General features: G+C 43.9%; 1 protein-coding gene across 2 annotated transcripts in view; it reads right to left on the reverse strand.

Annotated features, from left to right (window-relative positions):
- The window catches only part of tspan4a (tetraspanin 4a), a 58146-nt gene extending 39986 nt beyond the window's left edge, over positions 1-18160 (reverse strand). The window contains exons 1-2 of one of the 2 annotated variants that reach the window (XM_028956931.1): positions 18029-18160; positions 468-547 (exon numbers count right to left, since the gene is read on the reverse strand). In XM_028956931.1, the coding sequence (XP_028812764.1) occupies positions 468-530 (63 nt within the window). In that variant the 5' untranslated portion in view covers positions 531-547; positions 18029-18160. Of the gene's footprint in view, positions 1-467; positions 836-18028 lie in introns of those variants that run through there. The other variant, XM_028956930.1, reaches the window with a different exon arrangement.
- Positions 18161-21516: the final 3356 nt, after the last annotated feature.

Genomic DNA, 21516 nt, shown 5'->3' on the forward strand with positions numbered 1-21516 from the left:
TCAGCATCCATCATCAGACAAAGATGGACAGAGGCGGGCCGGCTGATCTAATCTGACAGACTGTGAGCATCGCGGTCCGTCCCAAGGGCGTAGAGGCAGCACCAGGCACCCAGACATATGTTAATGCCTGAGACGGAACGGAAGGTGTGTTATGTATTATTAATGCGGAGTTAATGCTTCACAGCAAAAAAGCAACCCAAAGACAACTGTGACACAACCGAGGCCCCCCCCTGCCAGGATTCTGAAGACGAATCGAACCCATCTCATGCCCTTTCAAGTCGTCTGAGTACAGGCCGCTAGCTCTTACTAAATCTGCACGGGCCGGCCATTCATTCGACCACCCGTGCCAAAACGTCTGAGAAACACAACTCGGCCTCGTTCCAGCATGTTCATTCTTGCAGGCCGAGCCGTTCCCTGCCGTGCCTCACGTTCAGCATGCAGGAGAGGAGAAGGGACGAGGCACTTACCCAGAAGAGCAGGTTGAAGAAGACCATGCCATAGCGCAGGGCCCGCACGCAGCCCTCGGCCATCCTGCAGCGCTGCAGCTCTAGAAGGAAGATGAAGGAGAGGTCCAGGTAAAACACCACGTACTTCCTGCCCTGCGACGAGTAGCCGCCCTTGCCGCCCCGCGGCCCCGGGGCCGTGCGGAAGCCGAAGGTGAAGGGCGAGCTGCGGTACTCGTACTCGCCGCTGTAGCGGAGCGAGGGCGAGCCTGGCTTGCTGTCCAGAGACGGACTGCGCCGGTATGGCGTTTCGTCCGTGCTCGAGCGCCGCATCTTGGGGTTGGGGGCCGGCGCCGGCGCCCCCAGGGGCCAAATGATCCCCACGCTGACGAACGAACAAAGCGAAAAAAAAAAAAGAAAAATCACACCAGCCTACGCTGACTGCTAATCTTTAATCACGGAAAACTGAACGTACTTTATATTACACATGATACGGCTGCAGAAAAGTGACCCAGGTCCAGGGTCAGTCCACAAGCCTGTTTAGTGTGTGTCCGGCCCCTCTAACGTGACAGGGAGGACTGGTGCGGCTCCCCGATCTCGTCGGGAGCGTTTCCCCCGGGTCTCTTATCTGGCAGCTGCGCAGCTCCTCCGCTCCTCCACTTTTCAGTCCGAGCTCAGAGTCGCGGCTGACAGGACGAGTCCCCTCACACGGGGAGGGGAGGGGGGGACAGAAGAGATGCGCCGCGATCCCCCGAAGACGAATCAATTATTGTCAGGACGCAAAGTTTAAGGGGAGAAGGCTTCGCGATTGCCTGAAGAGTGGAAGGTAATCCCAGTGATTTATTTACTGTGTCTTCTTGTCCACCTGTCCCTGTTGGTGTACTCACTATCTCTGTCTGTCTAGCTCTCTCTCTCTCTCTCTCTCTCTGCAAAAAAAAAAGATAAGCAGATCTGATTTAAATATCCATGCAGTCCCAGCATCGGTTCTCAGGAGCTCGGTCCCCTGCTCTGCTGCTGCGTCCTCCGACGGCGCGTGTCTCCAGGTAGGACTGGAGTGAGACGGTATCTGATCCAGCCCGGGAGACGAGGGCAGCGTGCGGAAGATGCCTTTCCTCGAGGAGGGGGATACTGCAGCAGTACACTGCGAGACCAGTCGGACTGCCTGGAGCGCCCGGCTTCTTTTCTTCCTCCCTCCCTCTCTCTCTCTCTCTCTCTCTCTCTCTCGCTCCTCCTTTCTCTACCCCCTCCCATCTCTGCTTGTGAAAACACTCACTGTCCCCTCACCAGCACGCAGGATAAGACCCGCACCCCGCTTCATCTGTAACTGTAACCCCAAAATATGCAGAGGGACCCCCCAAAAGCCCCCGAAACGGCTCAGCCAGTGCGTGTAATCTTCCTCATCCTACTGCTCGCCTCGCGTCACTCTCGCACGAAGGTGCCAGGAACATGCTGCCGGTCCCTCGCCTTCTCCCGCTGCTCTCCTCCATATCACTTACTGGTGCTCGGATGCGCAGCTTAAAGGGACAGGCCACGCTCTGCGGCACACGCCGGCACGTGTTCGGCCCTCGCAGCTTGCCTCCTGGCGGGGGTCGCGGGCAAACAGAGAGCAGAGCGATTAACCGCGACCACTTAACAGCGACTGGCTGCGGCTCGCTGGAATGACAGGAAATGCGGGATATTAAAAAACAAAGTGAGGTATGGGGCCACTATTCACGTTGGTCCCTTTCTCCCAAAAACCCTTAATAAGAGCGACAACCTCAGACTTGGACATTGGCCTAATCCACGCCACATCATTAAACCAGCGGGCCGCTCTCGTCTCGCTCTCGTCCTTAAGCCCTTCTTTTCTCTATTTAAATGGTTCGCTAATTGGGCTACTGAAACCCTCACACAATATAGAATCGCACGTTTCACTATTATGCAAAATTAAACTATTGTAAACAGAAAAAAAAATGTATATTTAAAACTGTTCTGTGCTAAAACTGAAGATGAAGACGAAGGTCGAGGCCAATTGTTGCTGTGCGTAGCACGAACCCATGGATCCATACGGTCTGCATTAATGGTGGTGTAATGGAGCGGGGGGGGGGACACGTTACGCTGTGCCCTTTATACGGGATTAACGTCATTTAACATCACCTCTTTACGGCCGCCATCCACCCCTTTTTGAGGGGTGACCTCCGGCACCATGCAATGCAAAGCGCTGCGGGTTCAGCTGCCCCAGCGACTGGCACAGTCCCCAGATCTCAGCGCAATAAAACACCTTTGGGGTGAGGTGCAACGCGATTGTGTGGCCAACACAATTCGCAGGGAGCACGTGAAGCTGCTGAGTTAGCATGGAGAAAAAAATTTTAGGCGCTTTTAGCACCTTAGTTAGATCCATGCTGCAAAGAATGCATGCGCTTTTGAATGCTAAACGGGGTCCTGCTGACTACTCAATCCGAATATTAATCAGGTGACCAGTAATGCCACAGCCTCATAAAAAAAAAAAACTGAGTGACGCATAGAGTGACGAATGTCAGATAATCCACAGATTTCAAACCGAAGCCAAGTTTAAGGACCCGGTAAATGTATTCAAAGTGAAGGAAATTAGGAACAGTGGGAGCCTTTACTCCAGATTGGCCTACTTCCATCTGAAGCCTCGTCAAGGACTTTGAAGATCCTCCTGCCGTGTTGACTAAAAGCAGCTTATTCTGTCTTGCTACACAGATAGACAGCGTAAAAGGACTGAAAACTTTAAGGTCTTCATCAGCACTGCAGAACTAAGAACGGGGCTACAAAAGGAAGCAGTAAAATCCTTCAGCATTATTGTCATCTTTATGACATACTTGTATGAAACGTTGTCAAAATTTTATGTTGTTTCAAGTTATTGTTATTGTTCTTTAATTCATTACACTGTGGGTCATGGAAATGCATTCATACACAAATCTGCCATAACATCATGATGCCTAATACTGAGCATTTCCCACTTTTGCCTCCAAAACATATCTGATGCCTGACTCTAGACATCTACAGTAGCAGAGTGATAAAATCCTGCATGTTGACTCCATGGACTAATTTTTCCTGCATCAGATGCTGGATTTATGATGCTGCATTGAGATCTTGGCGTCCTCAAACTATTCTTAAAAGTATGTTTTTGCAGGGGCAGGACACATCATCCTGCTCAGAGACAGCACAGCCAGAGAATACTGTTTGCATGAAGGAGCAACGTGTTTTGGTAGGTGGTACATTAAAAAAGAATCCCACAAGAGCTGCAGTTTTGGGGGTGTCCACTCTGTCTGCTTCTGCCATGTCTAACATGTAAATCTGTCAGTGGTCGTAATGGTTGATCGGTACATACACCGTACACAGACACACACACAGACACACATTTCCTTGCATTATTGGAAATGTATGAATTGATCTTGAATGAAAGTGATAGATTTTTCTGTATTGTTTACAAAAACGCTAGAAATTACAGCAGTACATGCAACACCTTTTACAGTTGTGGTTTAGAGTTTGTATTGAGCTTTGTCTGCATTTCGTGTCTCAGAGTTCCATGTGTATGCCAACTTTTAACTTGTGATATAAAATTATGCCTCAATAATTTTTTTTTTATTCCATCTCCAACCATTGGACATTGTGGCATATATATATATACAATTTGTTGCAGTACTGGGGGAGAGAATTATCTTGTGACAGAATGTCATTTGTTTCCACACTAGAAAAGAATATGTCCTTATTCAATTGAAAGGTTCAAGTGAGAAAAGCTATTATTACATATCTGCTCTTCCCATACAACATTTCTTATTACTGTCTACACAAGTGCTGCATATCTTTCATGCTTTTTGCTTTTGCAGTTGAAATTGCACTTCCAGCCTATTAATCAGTGACTTAATGGCACATCATTCTGAAAGGTAGGACGTCGTATGCTAAAGTATCTCCGATGATGACATGTGGGCACAGGTGGAGAGAAAATGAGTTTTTATACACACTGCCATAACATTAAAACCAATGGTAGGTGAAGTGAACAAAATGGAATTTCACATTACTGTGACACCTGTGAAGGGATGGAATATATGAGGAGGAGAGTGAACACTCACTCACATTCATTAAAATGGCATGTTGACAAGGGTCATATTGTTTTACATTTGCATTACATTTACGGCATTTATCAGACGCCTTTATCCAGAGCGACTTACAATGAGTAGTTACAGGGACAGTCCCCCTGGAGCAACTTAGGGTTAAGTGTCTTGCTCAGGGACACAATGGTAGTAAGTGGGATTTGAACCTGGGTCTTCTGGTTCATAGGCGAGTGTGTTACCCACTAGGCTACTACCACCCTATATATTGTGACAAGAGACCTATGACTGGGTTGCTTCATCATCAAACAATACGTCTTTTGGGATGTTTCTACAAAAGATCATCCAAAGATGGAAACATGTGAACCAGTGACAGGATCACAGGTGCCCAAGAGTATCAGCGCTTGCACGTACTGAAGGCTAAGTCATTTGGTCCCATGCCATAGAGCAGTGTTTCTCAAACTATGGGTTGCTTCTGCGCCAATCAAAATTCTGTCAGATCAGGTCTCAGATCAGGCCTCATTGCTTCTGTCACTGTGTGCCTCTCCATGCTTCATTCACTCACTCATTCACTCCAAACCTTTCTCGCACACACACACACGTTACGAGTGCTGTCAATAAATGAAGGCATGTTCAAAGCAAGCGAGTCTGGACTCTGTTTTGAAAGTGTCCATCAATGGTGTCAAATGATATAGGATGAGCCAGAGGCAAAAATAATCCTTACCCATGTCTTTGAAATTACAACATTTCATACATTAAATTCAGCTTTATTTCGAGCAATAGTTCCCAGACAAAAACCCCAGTTTGCACCATTTGGCAGGGTTCAAAAGTATAGGTTAAAAAAAACTGTAATTGTTACATGGGTCAGAAAACTGTATGAATATAGTGTGTATGATGCTGTGTAGCTGCAAACTGAGATTTTCCATGTGGACCTCTGTCCACCATTGAAAGCATCTATAATGGGCAAATATAGCAGCAGAACTGCACAAAATAGCAAACAATGAAGGCCAGAAGGTCTCATCTGATGAATCACTTTGTCTTTAAGACAAAGTGTGTACTGTATGCACCATTTAACTGAGGAAGAGGTGGCAATAATAAGGAAAGTAGAGTGGAATATGATCTACGCACACCCCTTCATGGTAACAGTACACACTGCAAGGAACAAGGTGTTGACTTGGACTTAATGAACATTTATGGATTTGACAGCTGTGGTATGCACATTTAGCCCACAGAGTGTCCTACAAATATAACATTATGCAGATTTTATTAAAATTGTATGCAGGCAGATAGTCATTGTTAGATTTTGATATCCATCTCTGGGTAGCATCTGTTCCCCTCTATGGGATACAGGAAGGATTTAGAACTGGGGGTTGGGTTTGGAACAGTCTGGTTTGGCAGACAAAGACATCATGTGTAAAGGTGGCTAAATGCAAAAGTAATCCCAGACCCATTGTCTCAACATGGGATTAGAGGACAAGATCCCATCAATGTTCAGGGCCTTAAAACCGAGTAAAAAACAGGCAAGGTTCATTCTCCTAAACATGCACATTCACTGTGTATATACACCTCAGGGAAATTCATGCAGAGAACACACACACACACACAATCATATGCAAATGAACAACCACTCAGTTGCATATTAATTCTGCACTAACATAACAGATCTAAAATAAACATGCTAGATGCACAAAAAATAGCTGACACCACAGCAGCCTAGAAACAAGGAAGGCAAGGCATGGGTTAAAATCTGTACAAGGATAAGGTATCTCTCAAAAGATCTAGACCACATGCAAAATCTCTGTCCCAGACTGCTAAGATTATTTTCTGGCAGATTGCATATTATCCCCTGTTTATCTGAAGTATAATCCTGCACCTTTCCCAGCGCAGTAGGATTTGATCTAGTTTTTTTTTTTTTTTGACCGTTCACTTGAATGACCCGTTTGATGTCTGTTCTCCACTTACTTGCTACATGACAGAATGTTCATTCATTTGTTATTTTGTGCATCCATTCATTCTTTCAACTGAACAACTGATTGTCAGTAAGTAAGACTCAAGATTCAGGTTGTTTTATCACAAAAACATAACATAATGCACGAAGACGTGTGAAGGTTACTGTAAAAATCACGCACATCTTTCTATAGAAAATCGCTTCCTTTGATTTCCAGCAGTGCTTTGTACAGAGGCATTTGTCAGATCAGATGACACCAAAATTAAAATCTAAGCAAATGGAGTGTGTAAGTATTTATAGATATGCAATGATAGTTGAAAGATTGAGTGCATGTACTAAATTATGGTTGGAACATTTAGTGTCAATACGTCAATACACAGAATCAATGAAAGTGTCAATGGTATTGTGATGCCTAGGCGGCCCTGGGCCAGCCAGGTGCCCCCCATTCATATGTGTGCTGGGCCCTAATCACCCACAAGTGATGCCTGTTAGGTAAGGGTGATTAAGACCCTTTATATGTTAGTCTGCATTAATGATATCCCATGCATGCTACGTATTTTTAAATTGACTGTCTGTATTTCCGCCACCGCGCTGTTTCCGCTTTGTTTATTGAAACGACTTTTACAAATTTATGATTTTAGTTCTTAAGCAATGATTATAAAAATGTCAATGATTTGTCTGCAACAAGTACATCATGATTTGAGGTAACTGAATGGTTGATTATCACAGACTAGACACCAGTTAGAATACACTGGCGGATGGGAAAGACAGGACGGGACGGGTGGGATGATGAGCTTGGCAGGGAGTTGTGGGTGGACGTGGACTGTGGCGCGTTCCTGCGGCAAAGGAAGAGGCGGAAGAGGTGGCAGATGCGAGAATTACCACAAGTGAAAGTGTGGGATGCTGGGAATATATTTAGCATCAAAGTTAGAAGTGGCGGGATGTGTTGTCTTCCTCTCAAACTTCGCCTATGCACAACATTTAGTAACTGAGCCACCAAGTTATGAAAAACAGAATCAAACCATATGAAAAAAACATGTAATCACATGAAATGAGCTGTGTTCAAGGGTTATGAACAAATGAATATTTTTTAGGTTTTTAATTATAACGGCTAAAAAGATTAAGGTTACAGTTTTTAGGTTGGGGTTATGAAGATTAGGATTTAAACTGGGAGCAGAGCCTTAAACTGGGTTTCGAGTAGCGCCCCAACGGGCACTTGGTAAAGCAACCCGAGAAAAACAGCGTTTCTCATACATCTTTGCAACTCTGACTAACTTCTCATGATTTATGCAAACCGTTTTATTATTTAATAACAGATGTGCTCGGAATACAGATGGGCGTCTCATGCATACCGTGGCAATTATCCATGCCATCTGTGCCAATTGTGAATTATAAAGAAGTAAAGCAATTTGGGGTTTATCTTAGTTGTGAACTAGACTCTGAGACTCTAATGAAGAGTGAAAAAGCCCCCAGCATAGAGATGCTTGCATATTGTCTTTTCTCGAGAACAAGCCAGCTCACAGAGAACAGAAACAACTTCATAGAAAGAATACAAAGCAGAGAGGGGCCCAAATCGCTAAATCAATGTGATGAAAGAAATGCAGAAAGGAATTTCACTGAAGGCCAGCAACCTTCAGAATGTGAACGTTTTAATACACGATGAGCCATGTGACTTCATGCGGTGAAGACCTTTTTTTTTTAATATTTATTCTCCCTTTTGCACATTCTCCCGTCTGATTAAAGCAAGTATATGATGAGTTGCTCATACCCCAGACAACTGGCGGTTTAATTCCGAAATAAGTCAAGCAGCCACAGAGGCATTGACACCACTGAGGTAAATAATGGCAGAGCGAGTGCAAGATGTTTCTCTGCACTTTTAATAATGTCGTCTGTGGCGGAACTAGTGGCAGACCTGTCATTACTGCTAATTGCACAAACACGGCCGACACCGCGGCCCAGGTGAAACACAAACAAATAAGCACGAGCTGTCAGCGCTCACGCCGCATACAGATTAGCTTCTCTCCTGTATCTCCATATCGTGTCCCGTCTATCTCTCCGAAAGTCTGTCTCTCTGTCGGCCTAAATAATAATATTTCAATCACTAATACCATTATCATTTACTGCAGAGATTCTGAAACTTTTTGCAAATTTGATACTGGCTCTCGTTCACTGTTAATACTACAAACAAAAAATAAGGGAGGATATTAATTGTACTATTTTGACGATATTATATAGTGAAGTAATAGGGTTTTTGTCATTGTGATACATAGCAAGCACAGTACATGAAATGTGTGGGCCGCCATGAAAGGCGGCCAAGCGGCAGAATGTGAGGTAAAAGTGAAGTTATTGTCATTGTGAAACACTGCAGCACAGCACACGGTGAAACAACAAAACGTGTCCTCTGCTTTTAACCATCACTCTTAGTGAGCAGTGGGCATCCACGACAGGCGCCTGGGGAGAGACAATGGTAGAGAGACAGTGGTAGTAAGTGGGATTTGAACCTGGGTCTTCTGGTTCATAGGCGAGTGTGTTACCCACTAGGCTACTACCACCCTGGGATTCGAACCTTCTGATTACATGGCCGCTTCCTAAACCGCTAGGCCACCACTGCTAAATGTGAGGATGGTACCCTGTAACTTGGTGGTTTGGGATTAGCTACGAGCCTGCTTCCTTAGCCAGTAAGCCAAAACTGCCCCACTATTCAGCATACGTTGAAAATTATTGTCAATATTGTCAGAGACTCTTGGTCTACTACACGTACAACAGTTTGAGAACCAAGGTGTCGCCTTGACAGATATTGCAATATTCAAACAGATGCCATGTAAAATATTTCTGCTAAATAAGGATCTCTAAAAATTTAATGATGTTGTAAATCATAGTTTTCATCTTGTGTTTATACCTTATAATTTATTTAACAACAATCTTTAATATTGAATCCATCTTTGCTCACTCACTCAATATCCATTACCAAAAACTGGGCACCGGGAAAGTACCAGGCCAACACAAGGCACACACACCATTCACTCATACATCTATTGACAATTTAGAGTCTTGAATCCACCTAGTGTACATGCCTTTTGGATGGCTAGAGTAAATTGGAGAATTAGAGGAAACCCACGCCAAACTCATGACCTTGGAGGTGTGAAGCCATGACGCTAACCGCCACACCACCATATGGCCTCTACTGTCACTCTGTTTTTCACTCTGTTGTCTAATAATAAGTTTTCTGGTTTCAACATAACCATTCTGCTTAGAGAGATTGTAATTTCCAAGTGCTAAAAAAAAAGTGTTAGGTTCCCTCTTAAATTTGACATTTTAAAAAATTTACAGCAGTCACATTCATTCACACCTGTCTGTTTCCATCCATGCAATCTGCATGATTAAAAACGTGCTAACACCAGCGTGTGGGGCAGTGGTGGCCTAGCGGTTAAGGACGCGGCCCCGTAATCAGAAGGTTGCTGGTTCGAATCCCGATCTGCCAAGGTGCCACTGAGGTGCCACTGAGCAAAGCAGTAACCCACACACTTATAATAACCTCCATACATTTGGTGTGTGGAACGTATATTCCCAATTAATAGCCACTTTATATACATTCATATATCCCATATTAATACCCATTTATTTATTCATATATTCTATAGTAATACAAATATTACCCATATTAATACCAAATATATACATATTTCATATTACTAACTGTTTTAACATTTTTATTATCATTGTATGTATTCTCTATTCATGTTTGTATTACAAACCACATTTTATATGCACCTGTTACCAAGTGAACACAATATTGTGTATTTTTGTGAGCCTATGCACACAGTTATATGGTGAACTCCCTGTGAACTTGCTGATGCTTTGGAGCGCATCCAACACTCTGAACTCACGGCGCACGTGCGCACAGCTGGTAAAAATCTGGCATGATGTGACAGGCACTTGGCATGATGGGATATGCGGGATGTCTGCAAAGATGTTTTGCTGATCGTTCTTTTGGTCTAGTTAATTAAAAGCGATAATTGATATTATGATAAACCATATTATAGGATATAAGGGATGTCCACAGAGATTGACATGATCATGGATTCTTCTTTTGATATGGCCAATTAAAAGTGATGGAATACGTGGGGTTTCACTCCCACTGGGATCCGCCATGTTTGCAGAAGCTCTCACTGGGAGTCCCTGTGTGTGCATCAAAGAGCCACCATGTTTCAATGACCACACCTAGTACATAGTAATGGCCAGCCCAACAAGGGTTGGACACAAATATTGTATATGAGACCATGATGGGACGAGCAGAGTGAGCTTCCCCCACAGGGCCACGACTGCTTCATCTCTATTAAAGAAGCTTGCTGCACTTTTTTGACTCAGGTTGTTATTTTCTGAGTGAGAAAATTTTGAGAATTTTCCACATGATGTACCAGGATGGGCTCAGTCAGCTGCGAGTAATATCACTAAGCAGTTCAGGATGATGAGTGTGAGTGAGTGAAAACCTTGCACACCTCCCTCTAACCTCACGGTGCTATGATGCCTAAAGATGATGTTTGTTTGTGGTATAATAGTTCTGTAAGACTGACTGGTGAACATGATGTTGCTGCACATATCTAATTTCTTCACTGTTTATCACAGGCCTGGGGTGGCTTTTTATGCATGAGAGTTTAAACCCCCACACAGCCAAATATGCGCAAGAGATGCAGAGATGACTAATTATGTACTAATCTTTCTTGTAATGTTGTTAATATTATGTTATAATAAATGATTTATTGCTACTGCACTGGGACCAAACAGCAAAACACCTACATATGTAAAAGGCTACAATTATGCATGATGCAAACCATCTATTAAAGCACATTATGCTGATAAAATAATTCTCCTCTTTGCAAGGAGAATGCAGGGCAAATCCGAGTGAAATTGAGAATTTTACCTGAGCTCATCGTGGGAAAAAGCGTCACACAGCTGACTAGCACTGGCAACAAATGATTATTTAATATATGGTTGCAATGTGCTAATATATAATCACATACAATCAACTGTAATACTTATCATCCAGCCATTATACATGCTCATCATAATCAGGCCTTCCTTCATCAGCTTTTTTTGTTACTTTCCTTCTCTCTAGTGAATAACCCTCATCAGTGGAAACCAAGGTTAAATGTATTTTTACATATGATTTTTTTAATCCAGTCTTGAATTTAAAGGTTATGTAAAATGGAATACATAACATAAAGTGAAAAAGTGAACGCGATCGTGAAACACTGCAGCACAGCACACGATGACACAACAAAATGTGTCCTCTGCTTTTAACCATCACTCTTAGTGAGCAGTGGGCAGCCATGACAGGCACCCGGGGAGCAGTGTGTGGGGACGATGCTTTGCTCAGTGGTACCTCAGTGGCCCGGGATTCGAACCGGCAACGTTCTGATAACGGCCCGCTTCCTTAACCACTAGGCCACCACTGCCCATGATGTATCATTGTCAGCAGCTAAAGATTGACAATGTGTCAGTGTATTAATTAGTGCATGACTGAAAAGCGTTGATGTAACAAATAGGCTAATAAAACCTCTGTATGTGTGACACTGACAGAAAGATTTGACCAGGCCAATCGGGGAAAAAAAGCCACCATAGGGAGCGCTGTCATTAGATAATGCCATGTGAGGGCCGATAGAAAGAGTAAATTGGCCACATAATTAGCTGAGAGTGAAAGGACAGGATGCACTTTGTTCTATGCTAAAACTGCATATATTTACCTGAAATTACCTACGTAATACAAATAAAGTGAAAAGACTTGAAAGCTTTTTAATAGGATTAAAATGTAGTTTATTCATTCTGGTAAAAAGAAGTAGAAGAAGGGCTTCAGTAAATGCCAAGTGAAAGAAGGCACCTGCACAAATCTTGCATACTCCTGCTGTATCTGAAAAAAATGTCCATTCAAGGTATGTTTGAAGAGGTTTTATTGGAAAAGAAACTTCAATGTGTGCAGTACACAGTTGCCTAGATGTCACTGGCATGAAAGCACATTCTCCTGGACCGCCCATGCTCTTTCACAAGACCAAGGGAAAAACAGGAAGAGAACAGAATAGGGTGACAATAAATGTTCAATTCAATTAAATTTCATCTAACGCTTTTTACAAGGTCTATTGTTACGAAGCAGATTTAAATGCCAATCTGATGTCTGTTTATCCAGCTCATACAAAGAGCCAGTGCAATTACGGTGTTTAATGCTTGTGGGCGTTTAGACAACAGGACAGCGGGAAAAAAAGGGCAGACATAAAAGTTTATTGTCTTTCGAACATATTATATTAACATATTTCTGCATATTTCAATATTACTTCACTTTGATAAGAATCTTGTTAAATGAGAAATAATACAAATGTATCTTGTACAACAGCATGAATCAGTAAAACTGAATATTATATGACCACTCTGGGACCATGGTGCATGGGAACTTCTGTACATTTACATTTACAGCATTTATCCGACGCCCTTATCCTTATCCTAGACTTACAATCAGTAGCTACAGGGACAGTCCCCCCTGGAGACACTCAGGGTTAAGTGTCTTGCTCAGGGACACAATAGTAGTAACTGGGCTTTGAACCTGGGTCTTCGGGTTCATAGGCGAGTGTGTTACCCACTAGGCTACTACCCACCCTGGAAGTGAGTTCCAGACACTTTCTGTCTACAAAGTTGATGGATGAGTCCATACAACCAACCACTGTAAATTCTCCAAAAAAACATGTCCTGTGTTTTGTAGATGCATATCCAGAAGTGCCAGAAAATGGGCCTGCTGTTCACTATGCGACTCACAACTGTGCAGCGATGCACAGCTCGAATAACACCATAAAGATCGCCGATGGTGGGTCTCATCAGCAAGAACGATGAGTCAGCGCACAGAGAGGAGAAGCCTGACGGACTGGTGTAAGGTCAATATGTTTCTGAACGTGGACAAAACTAAAGAGATGGTTGTTGACTTCAGAAGAGCACGAAGGGACCACTCTCCACTGAACACTGACGGATCCTGTGTAGAGATCTTCTCCTGGGCTCTCAACACCCGCACAACACAACCCACAGGCCAGCAGTGTCTTTACTTCCTGCAAAGGCTGAGGAAAGCCAGTCTTTCACAACACAGCAATATCTTTGCAATATTTTTACTTGCCACTCACTTCACTGGTTTTAGCGCAGTCTGTCTTCTTTGTTGTATACATGATTTGTGTCTTTGATGTTACTCTTGCATTGCCTGTGTCCCATGTTTGCACTTTATGTAACCCTGTTTGTCCATGTCACACACAAGCACTTTATGTCAGTCCATTACTTTGTCTTAATGTTATATTAATGTACAGTACAGGCCATTATATTAATGTACAGTACAGGTGTGTTTGAACACACCTTCTCATTCAATGTGTTTTACCAATGACCCTTTACATTGGTAGATTCTCACTGAAAGAATCAAAACTATGAATGAACACATGTGGAGTTATGTACTTTTTTCCATTGTGTGTATATCACAATGACAAAAAAAACACGTTTATATCTAGCGCCTGGTTTCAGAGAAACTGTATACGCTGTATGTATCTGAAGTGACAATAAAGCTCACTTGACTTGACTTGAATGTCACTCGTGTCTTAGATCGTCAAAATAGATCCGTTTATTATACAATGGCCTGGTTTCCTTAAACAAGCACAGTACAATGTGAGAATGGAGATGGAGACACGTGGACCAATGTAAATGTACACTGAAAATGAACTCTTTTAATGAATCCATTAAATAATTTAAAAATCTGACATCATAAATGAGCTGTGGTGATTTAGGGCATGCATGTCAGAAGCTACACATCCTGCCATTCATTCATTTAGCCATTTACCGCATCCTCTTCATATCCAGTTCAGGGTCATGAGCAAATCATTTCCCTTTCATTATAGTGGTGATTTATGAAATTTGTGCAAAAGATATTTTTTCTGTGACGGGACCAGTTTGACACACATACAAAATAAATTCATCCTGGATGAAAGAACCTGGACATGCTGGCACAAATCTACAAGCGTAATGCTAAATCATCAGTGAAGACTCTTCTATGATGGCCAAATATGCATCAGAACACAATAACAGACATCCCAGCTGGCCATGAAATAAAGAGTAAGGTGAGATGTGAGCAATGTGGTGGTGACTGGATATTATGATGCCCAAAGAGCCGAGAATTCCAACGCCTAGAATGTAAACAAAGACTTCATTTCCTGTCTTAATCTCCACACATTTAATTAAAGATGAAATTTTAGCAGCCCTTGAAAATGCTCCCTCAGGATTCAGTGGTGTGATGTTCATTCATAGTTGCCTCAAGATCAATTGCCTGAAGGCGCTGAAAGAATTAGCATTTTACTGCCTATATTCCTCCTGTTCCCAAACCATAATCACGTATAATCACACCCACAGCACGGCTTGTTAAGCAAATTCAACAAACATGCACGTGCGTGGAGGGAAGGAAACGGCGGCGCCTACGTGAAGAAACCCACACAAGCACAACGAGAGCATGACTAACCCACGACGAGAGCCCCATCTGGGACACCAGCCCTTTTTACCTGACAGGGAAGCCAACCAGCGAGGTACATTACTGCCAGAATACATTTTTCATGCATATTAATGGCAATGCAGACACCAGGTTCAATACGGCTGCATGAACATGTTTCTTTCCTGTGTTTCCTCATTTTCTTCTAACAGCCGATGCTCAAATCATCATATCAATTAAAGCTTGCAGGCTCCCATTAGGTCTAAAAGGATTCATATTGGCTTTTTTTTTTTTTTTTGTAAATGCTGCAATCCACTGAAATGAAGTGCGGAAACAGTGCACTCCGTCTCACCGATCAAACTGACTACCTGCAATTTACCCTGAGAAAGACACTTGTCTCATAGCTGCCACAGCTGCTTTTAAACTGATGGGCTGTTACGAGTCTGCCTGTGACAGCAGAGAGCAATGGCATGGGATTTTGGGAGCCCGCGAGCTCATGGAGAGACTCTAATTCTTTAGAAAGCCATCCCAGAAATACATAATTTTGCTCGACAGCATGCTAAATAACATTAAAATTAAAATGGTAATACCATAGCAATACCATTACTCTATAGTATTACAACAGTTATACCATTAGATGGCCACATACATGTACATATTCCCATGCCCACAACTCACAAGTGGTCACATAACAGGTTAAATAAGGTGTAGATAATTTTGCAGCCAAATATTAAATTATAGTGTTGTATTGTTCCATGTTCAATGTACAGTGTACGCTGTGCGCATAAGAGTTAGAGAGTTATTAGATTTAAAATGATGTATCGCGGGGAAAAAACGTATTGGCATTGTGTACCGTCCACTGACTCAGTAAATAAATGTTCAATAAATATTGGCAACGAAAAAAAAAAAACTATTTCAAGTGGCCAATAACTTAAATGTCGCTAAGCCAGAGCAAATCCATTCCAATTTGCCACGTGGCGCACATTCACCGGCCCCACACCAGACCAGAAATTACACCTTCGTTGCTACGAGCGAGAACGCTTGTCGCTGCCGGTGAATTAGGCCGGTAAAGGGCAAGATGACGCACGTTTCGGTGGTTCCGTGAATTGTATGGGTCAGATCGCGTTCACAGACGCGTACAGGGCTGCCATTAACTGCACAGATCAAAAAAGATGGCGTGTGTTTCCTCTGACTGAGCGAGGGATGCTCGGAGGGAGCCGGAGAGCTTTGAAATAACACTGGCGCGGCCTTTCGTGTCGGGAGAAATAAAGGCTGACAGGGAGGCACAATAGCGGCACAAGGTTGGCGGGAGATCGTGGAGACAGTGACGGCGCAGCGTCGCTGCTCGCCGCCTCTCCTTTATACGCCGATGCTTATTCTCGTCACGACCCTCGCAAAAAAAAAAACTTCAGCCCCCCCCCCTCGCCGGTGTAGCACCATTTAGTAGGCCTGAAAAGACTTCACTGTGCACAGAGCACACACAGGCGCCTATATTTTCACAGCGCCGCGGAATCTAAACCACCGGCTCTCGGGGCCCGCATGCCTCGGCTCCTCGTTCCCAAGGAAAGTGAAGTGGTTGTCATCGTGAGAGATCTGCGGCACAGCACGCGGTGACGCAGCGGAACGGGTCCTCTGCTCTTAACCGCCACCCTTGGCGAGCAGCGGGGCAGCCATGGCAGGCGCCCGGGGAGCGGTGGGCAGCTGGGAAATAAGTAAAAGTTCCCTTTGATATTACTAATAATGTTTGAAAAGATAGGTGGTGGTGGCCTAGTGGGTAACACACTCGTCTATGAACCAGAAGTCCCAGGTTCAAATCCCACTTACTACCATTGTGTCCCTGAGCAAGACACTTAACCCTAAGTTGCTCCAGGGGGGACTGTAGACCCCAAAAATGTAGACAATAACAGAGATAGTCCCAAATATATGGGGACGGTGCTTTGCTCAGTGGCACCTTGGCGGATCGGGATTCGGACCGGCAGCCTTCTGATTACGGGGCTGCTTCCTTAGCCTTCGGCGTGTGTTTGTGATAATTGTAGACAGCGTCGCCACGCCTCGTGAAGACACCGCACACACTGCCACAGAGACAGCCGGGAAAGTAGAAGCTTCATTACCGACTGCCATGAAATTGGCCTGCGGAGTAACATCTCGCCGCAGACCATCACGGCTTACTGCCCATCACCGGATGGAGGAACCGTGAGCTGAGCAACAGGAAGAAAGAGAGACCCCCCCCCCCCCCCGCTTCCCTGCCGTTTCACGCGCCACGCTGGGTTCAAACCCACCCTCCTTATCCCAAAACGCTCTGCAAACTGTCCGCGGCCAAATTTAGCCTTTCCTTGGTCTGATCTCCTGACTGCCGAGTGATAAGGGATGTGCTCCGTGGGCGGGAATTACACCCCTGAACATCAAACGCGCCGAGTGAGAGTTCAAAACGCAGAAAGGAGGAGGGGGGGGGGGGTGCGGTAAAGGTCTGCTGGGCATGTGTTCTCACATCCACAATAAAATCCATAATCACTACCTTCCCAAAAAGAAGTGCATTTTCCCACCACGCCCATCCTTCAGTTGGATAACAGTATTCCTCTTCTTTTTTTTGCACATTAAGACTTGTGTTTATGCTGGTTTTGGGGTTAGGCCCCTTCATTAAACAGCCACTATCGTCCCACATACACGTCCTGCCCGCTGAATGGGACTGTGTGTCCCGATCCCTAAAAAAGCAAAGAGCCAGGGAGGGACTGCCAACTGGAATTTCAGGAATGCCGAAACTTTATTCTCCTCCGAGTTTATTTATATTCTCCAGAAACCCACAATTCAGTTGTAATGCTTTTTTTTTTTTTTACTTTTCTTTCTTCAACTCTCTTTCCTTTATCTTTTTGCTGAGAGGTGTTGCTTTTTAATGGGAAAATGCTGAAAACCTATCTGCTGTTATTACTATGCAAATAGACTATGTGGGGGGGGTTAAAATACTTTCTATCTGCTAAATCATCAGTGGCTGGCCCCGTTAAGTTTCAGACTCCACGACATGAAACGCATAAATGCGTTTTGAAAAATAAATTGGTGGATAAAAGTTTAAAAAGAACAGAAATGAATTCACCTGTCCGTCGCAGTCGATTTCCGGAGTCCTTTCCCTTGCTGCTGAGTAAGATTCCGCGCTGCAAAGTCCCCGTCAGCGCACTTAAATGAGAGTAAGGGAGAACACGGTGGCTACATCGGCCGTGGTTCTCCTCCCAGCGTGAGACCGATGTGACATTTAATAAAAAAACTCCAGAGTTCAGTTCAGATGACGGAGCAACACCGACATCTGGTGGACTTCGACGCAGAAGCTCCTGCTTGGCGCTATGCAAGGTGTTGCCAGGTCCGTTTCGTTTCTTCACAATGCAATGTCTAAAGTGTTTATGTATCTACTGTAACGTGTGTTTAGACAGTCAAAATGTAGTTTCATTTTAAGTGTTTGATTTAAATACGACATTCAAGTAACTCGTTTATTTTGAGTATTTCTCGACCGGTCTGTTGGTTTGTTTGTTTTTTGTTGTGTCTGGCAACACGCATTCTCATTCATGGCGGCTGCTGCCTCCGGGCAGGGTTACAGTTCAAACCAAGCTCTTATTGCGCCTCGGTCTCCCTCTGCTTGCGGTCCTGAACCCATTTTTAAGTATAATGAAATGATGATGACAAATAGAGTTAGAGTTCTAAAATAAACTTGTATTATTTCTGTGGGAAAATAAGTATGCCCTGGGCAATTGACACTTTTAGAAGGTTCTACTTATAGGCTCAAATGCTGCAAATTAAGTAGCTGAGTCAGTGTATGAATGACGTTTGGTGCATTCTGAAAGCATTGTTTTTTACACTTAGCAAAGGAAAGGCCTGCATCTTCAAAACATACACTACTCAAAATAAGTTAGGGATATTGTTATTTTCCTATTTGCTCTGAATTTTAATGAAATAAGTAAAAGTTCCCTTTGATATTACTAATAATGTTTGAGAAGATAGGTGGTAGTAGCCTAGTGGGTAACACACTCGCCTATGAACCAGAAGACCCAGGTTCAAATTTTACTTACTACCACTGTGTCCCTGAGCAAGAGACTTAACCATGAGTTACTCCAGGGGAAGACAGTCCCTGTAACTACTGATTGTAAGTCGCTCTGGATAAGGGCATGAGATAAATGCTGTAAATACATTTTCTTTAGTTTAATATTTATTACCCCCAAAATGTAGACAATAACAGGGATAGTCCCAAATAACAAAAATTGACAATGTCATTAGAGGGTGTTTCCACCATTTGCTGCAATGACAGCTTGACAGCGACGTCTCATGGCCAGGGGACATTAATGGCCATACCATATGAGGCACTCCAACTTCCTGAAGTCAAGCTGTGACAATTCTGTCACGATGGGGTGGAGCATTATCATCCATGAACAAAAAGTTGCCGGTGTGCTGGTGGAAATGGGGGATGATGCTGGGTTCTATGATGTCTCTGAGGTAAGAACGTGCAGTGACTGAGATCATGTACAATAACCAAATCTGTTTTGCGCTGACTGGTGATGCCTGCCCAGAAGTTGCACCTCATCCACCAAAGCAAACCCTGGAGACAGCATGTCGACCTCAGTGTATCTCTCATCTCGCCATCTCCAGCAACACTGACTCGACACTCATCAGTGAACAGGACGGTAGACCACTGCTGCATTGTCCAGGTCACATGGTCTTGTGCCCACTGCAAACGTTCAGGGAGGTGTCGTGGTGTTTGTGGAACCACCTGCAACGGTTGCCTGTCATTCAAGCCAAAGTAGTGGAATTGGTTATGAATGGTTTGCTGGAAACCCTATTACCCCTCGTATCTCGTAAACGGACCTGCAGGCGAGTGGCAGTTGCATAACAATGTGCATAGGTGCATAGTGGTCATCATTGCAGTCTGTCACTCGTGGAGCTCAGCTCCAGGGTCTGTCATGAACTCTGCCAGTAGTTCTGTGTCTTGATGCAAGTCTGCTGATGACACTTTGAGACACATCAAGTTCACAAGCAACATCTGACTGCCTGCCACCGACCCGAAGGCGCGCCATGGCCAGATGACGCTGCTCATCCGTTAAGTGATGAACACACCGACAAGACAAGGCACACCTGTACACAATGAGACAGTTAGGGTGGTAGTAGCCTAGAAGACCCAGGTTAAAAATACCATTGTGTCCCTGAGAAAGACACTTAACCCTAAATTGCTCCAGGGCTGTCCCTGTAACTACTGATTGTAAGTCGCTCTGGATAAGGGCGTCTGATAAATGCTGTGAACGTAAATGTAAATGTTAACGCATGAGCTCACATGGGGAGTATGCAAATTTGCGGGGAGTAAGGGCCCCCTAATTTTGCGAGGTGCGCATGCTGCTTCGGGGGCCGGTAGAAGATTCTCTGACTGACTGGAGTGGCCTCTAATAACTAGCTCACAAAGTAGAACACGACCCTGAAGTTAGCTATTTTTTTTTATGTCTGTTCTACCTTAAATACTGCTCAGCAGGCTGCAATACCCATATTGTGCCTGTAGGGGGTCTAATGCAGCGCGGTTTATGGCCATCTGAAAATCTGTTTCAGGAATAAAGAACGTTTTAAATTTGTATATGGTGACGCTCGCTGTGCCCACAGAGATGGTAGAAATGGTATCAAGTGTTACCTGTCTGGCCCAACACTGTTTTCATATGGGAACTGTGCATTGGATTGATGAATGGCACTCTTTTACAAAAAAATAGTTTAAAAGCTCTGAGCCACTGAAAACTCACTTGTTTAAGGTAAAATAGGATGTGTAGAAATAGTATCAACTATTACCTTCCTGACCCAAAACATTTTTCACTGCAAAATTGACCTGGGAACTTTGCTCACGTGCACATAGATTTACGATGAATATGGACATTTCCATGTAAAATAAATAGCCTGCTGTATTTAAGGTGGAACAGACTATTCGAATAAGGAGCTGTGAATAATGAGCTAACTTCAGCGCCTTTGTGTACTCTAAACTCTATCACACTCATATATGGGGGGCGTGAGTAGGAGGTCCTCGGTGTGCCTTCTTACTGCTGCAGCTGGGCTGAAATCTCACGCCTGTCTAAAGGGGAGGGGAGCGGGGTGCTTATTTCATTCACAATATTGTCAGTTCTAGCTCATTACATACGCTGCTGTTTTGCAACAGGCGAACCAAAATCTGGAAGCGCCCTCCACCTGGTGGCAGAATTTTGGAACTGCAGCTGTAGACGCAACGCAGATGAGATCACAGGAAATAGAGAGGAGAATACAGAAGGCAGCTTATGCATTATATATACACACACAATAATATAACGTCATTAAAACAGACTTTTGTCAGCAAAATTCCAAGTGATTATAATTTGTTTCAGGTCCATAAATGAGGAAAAAAAAAAACAAAGGGTGAATTAAACACTACTACGGATGCATTCATATTTTGGTAATATTTTTCGCCCTTCATAGGTAAAAAAATAACTTGAATTGGTGGGGCAATTGGCGTGCTGCGTTACGTTACGTAAAGCCGCTGCTCATTGGCCGAAATCGGTCTCCAGAGCCACGCCTCCCCCGCTCCCCTCCCGCTGA

This window comes from Denticeps clupeoides, chromosome 16 (assembly GCF_900700375.1).
Source record: "Denticeps clupeoides chromosome 16, fDenClu1.1, whole genome shotgun sequence".
In the NCBI taxonomy this organism is placed as follows: domain Eukaryota; kingdom Metazoa; phylum Chordata; class Actinopteri; order Clupeiformes; family Denticipitidae; genus Denticeps; species Denticeps clupeoides.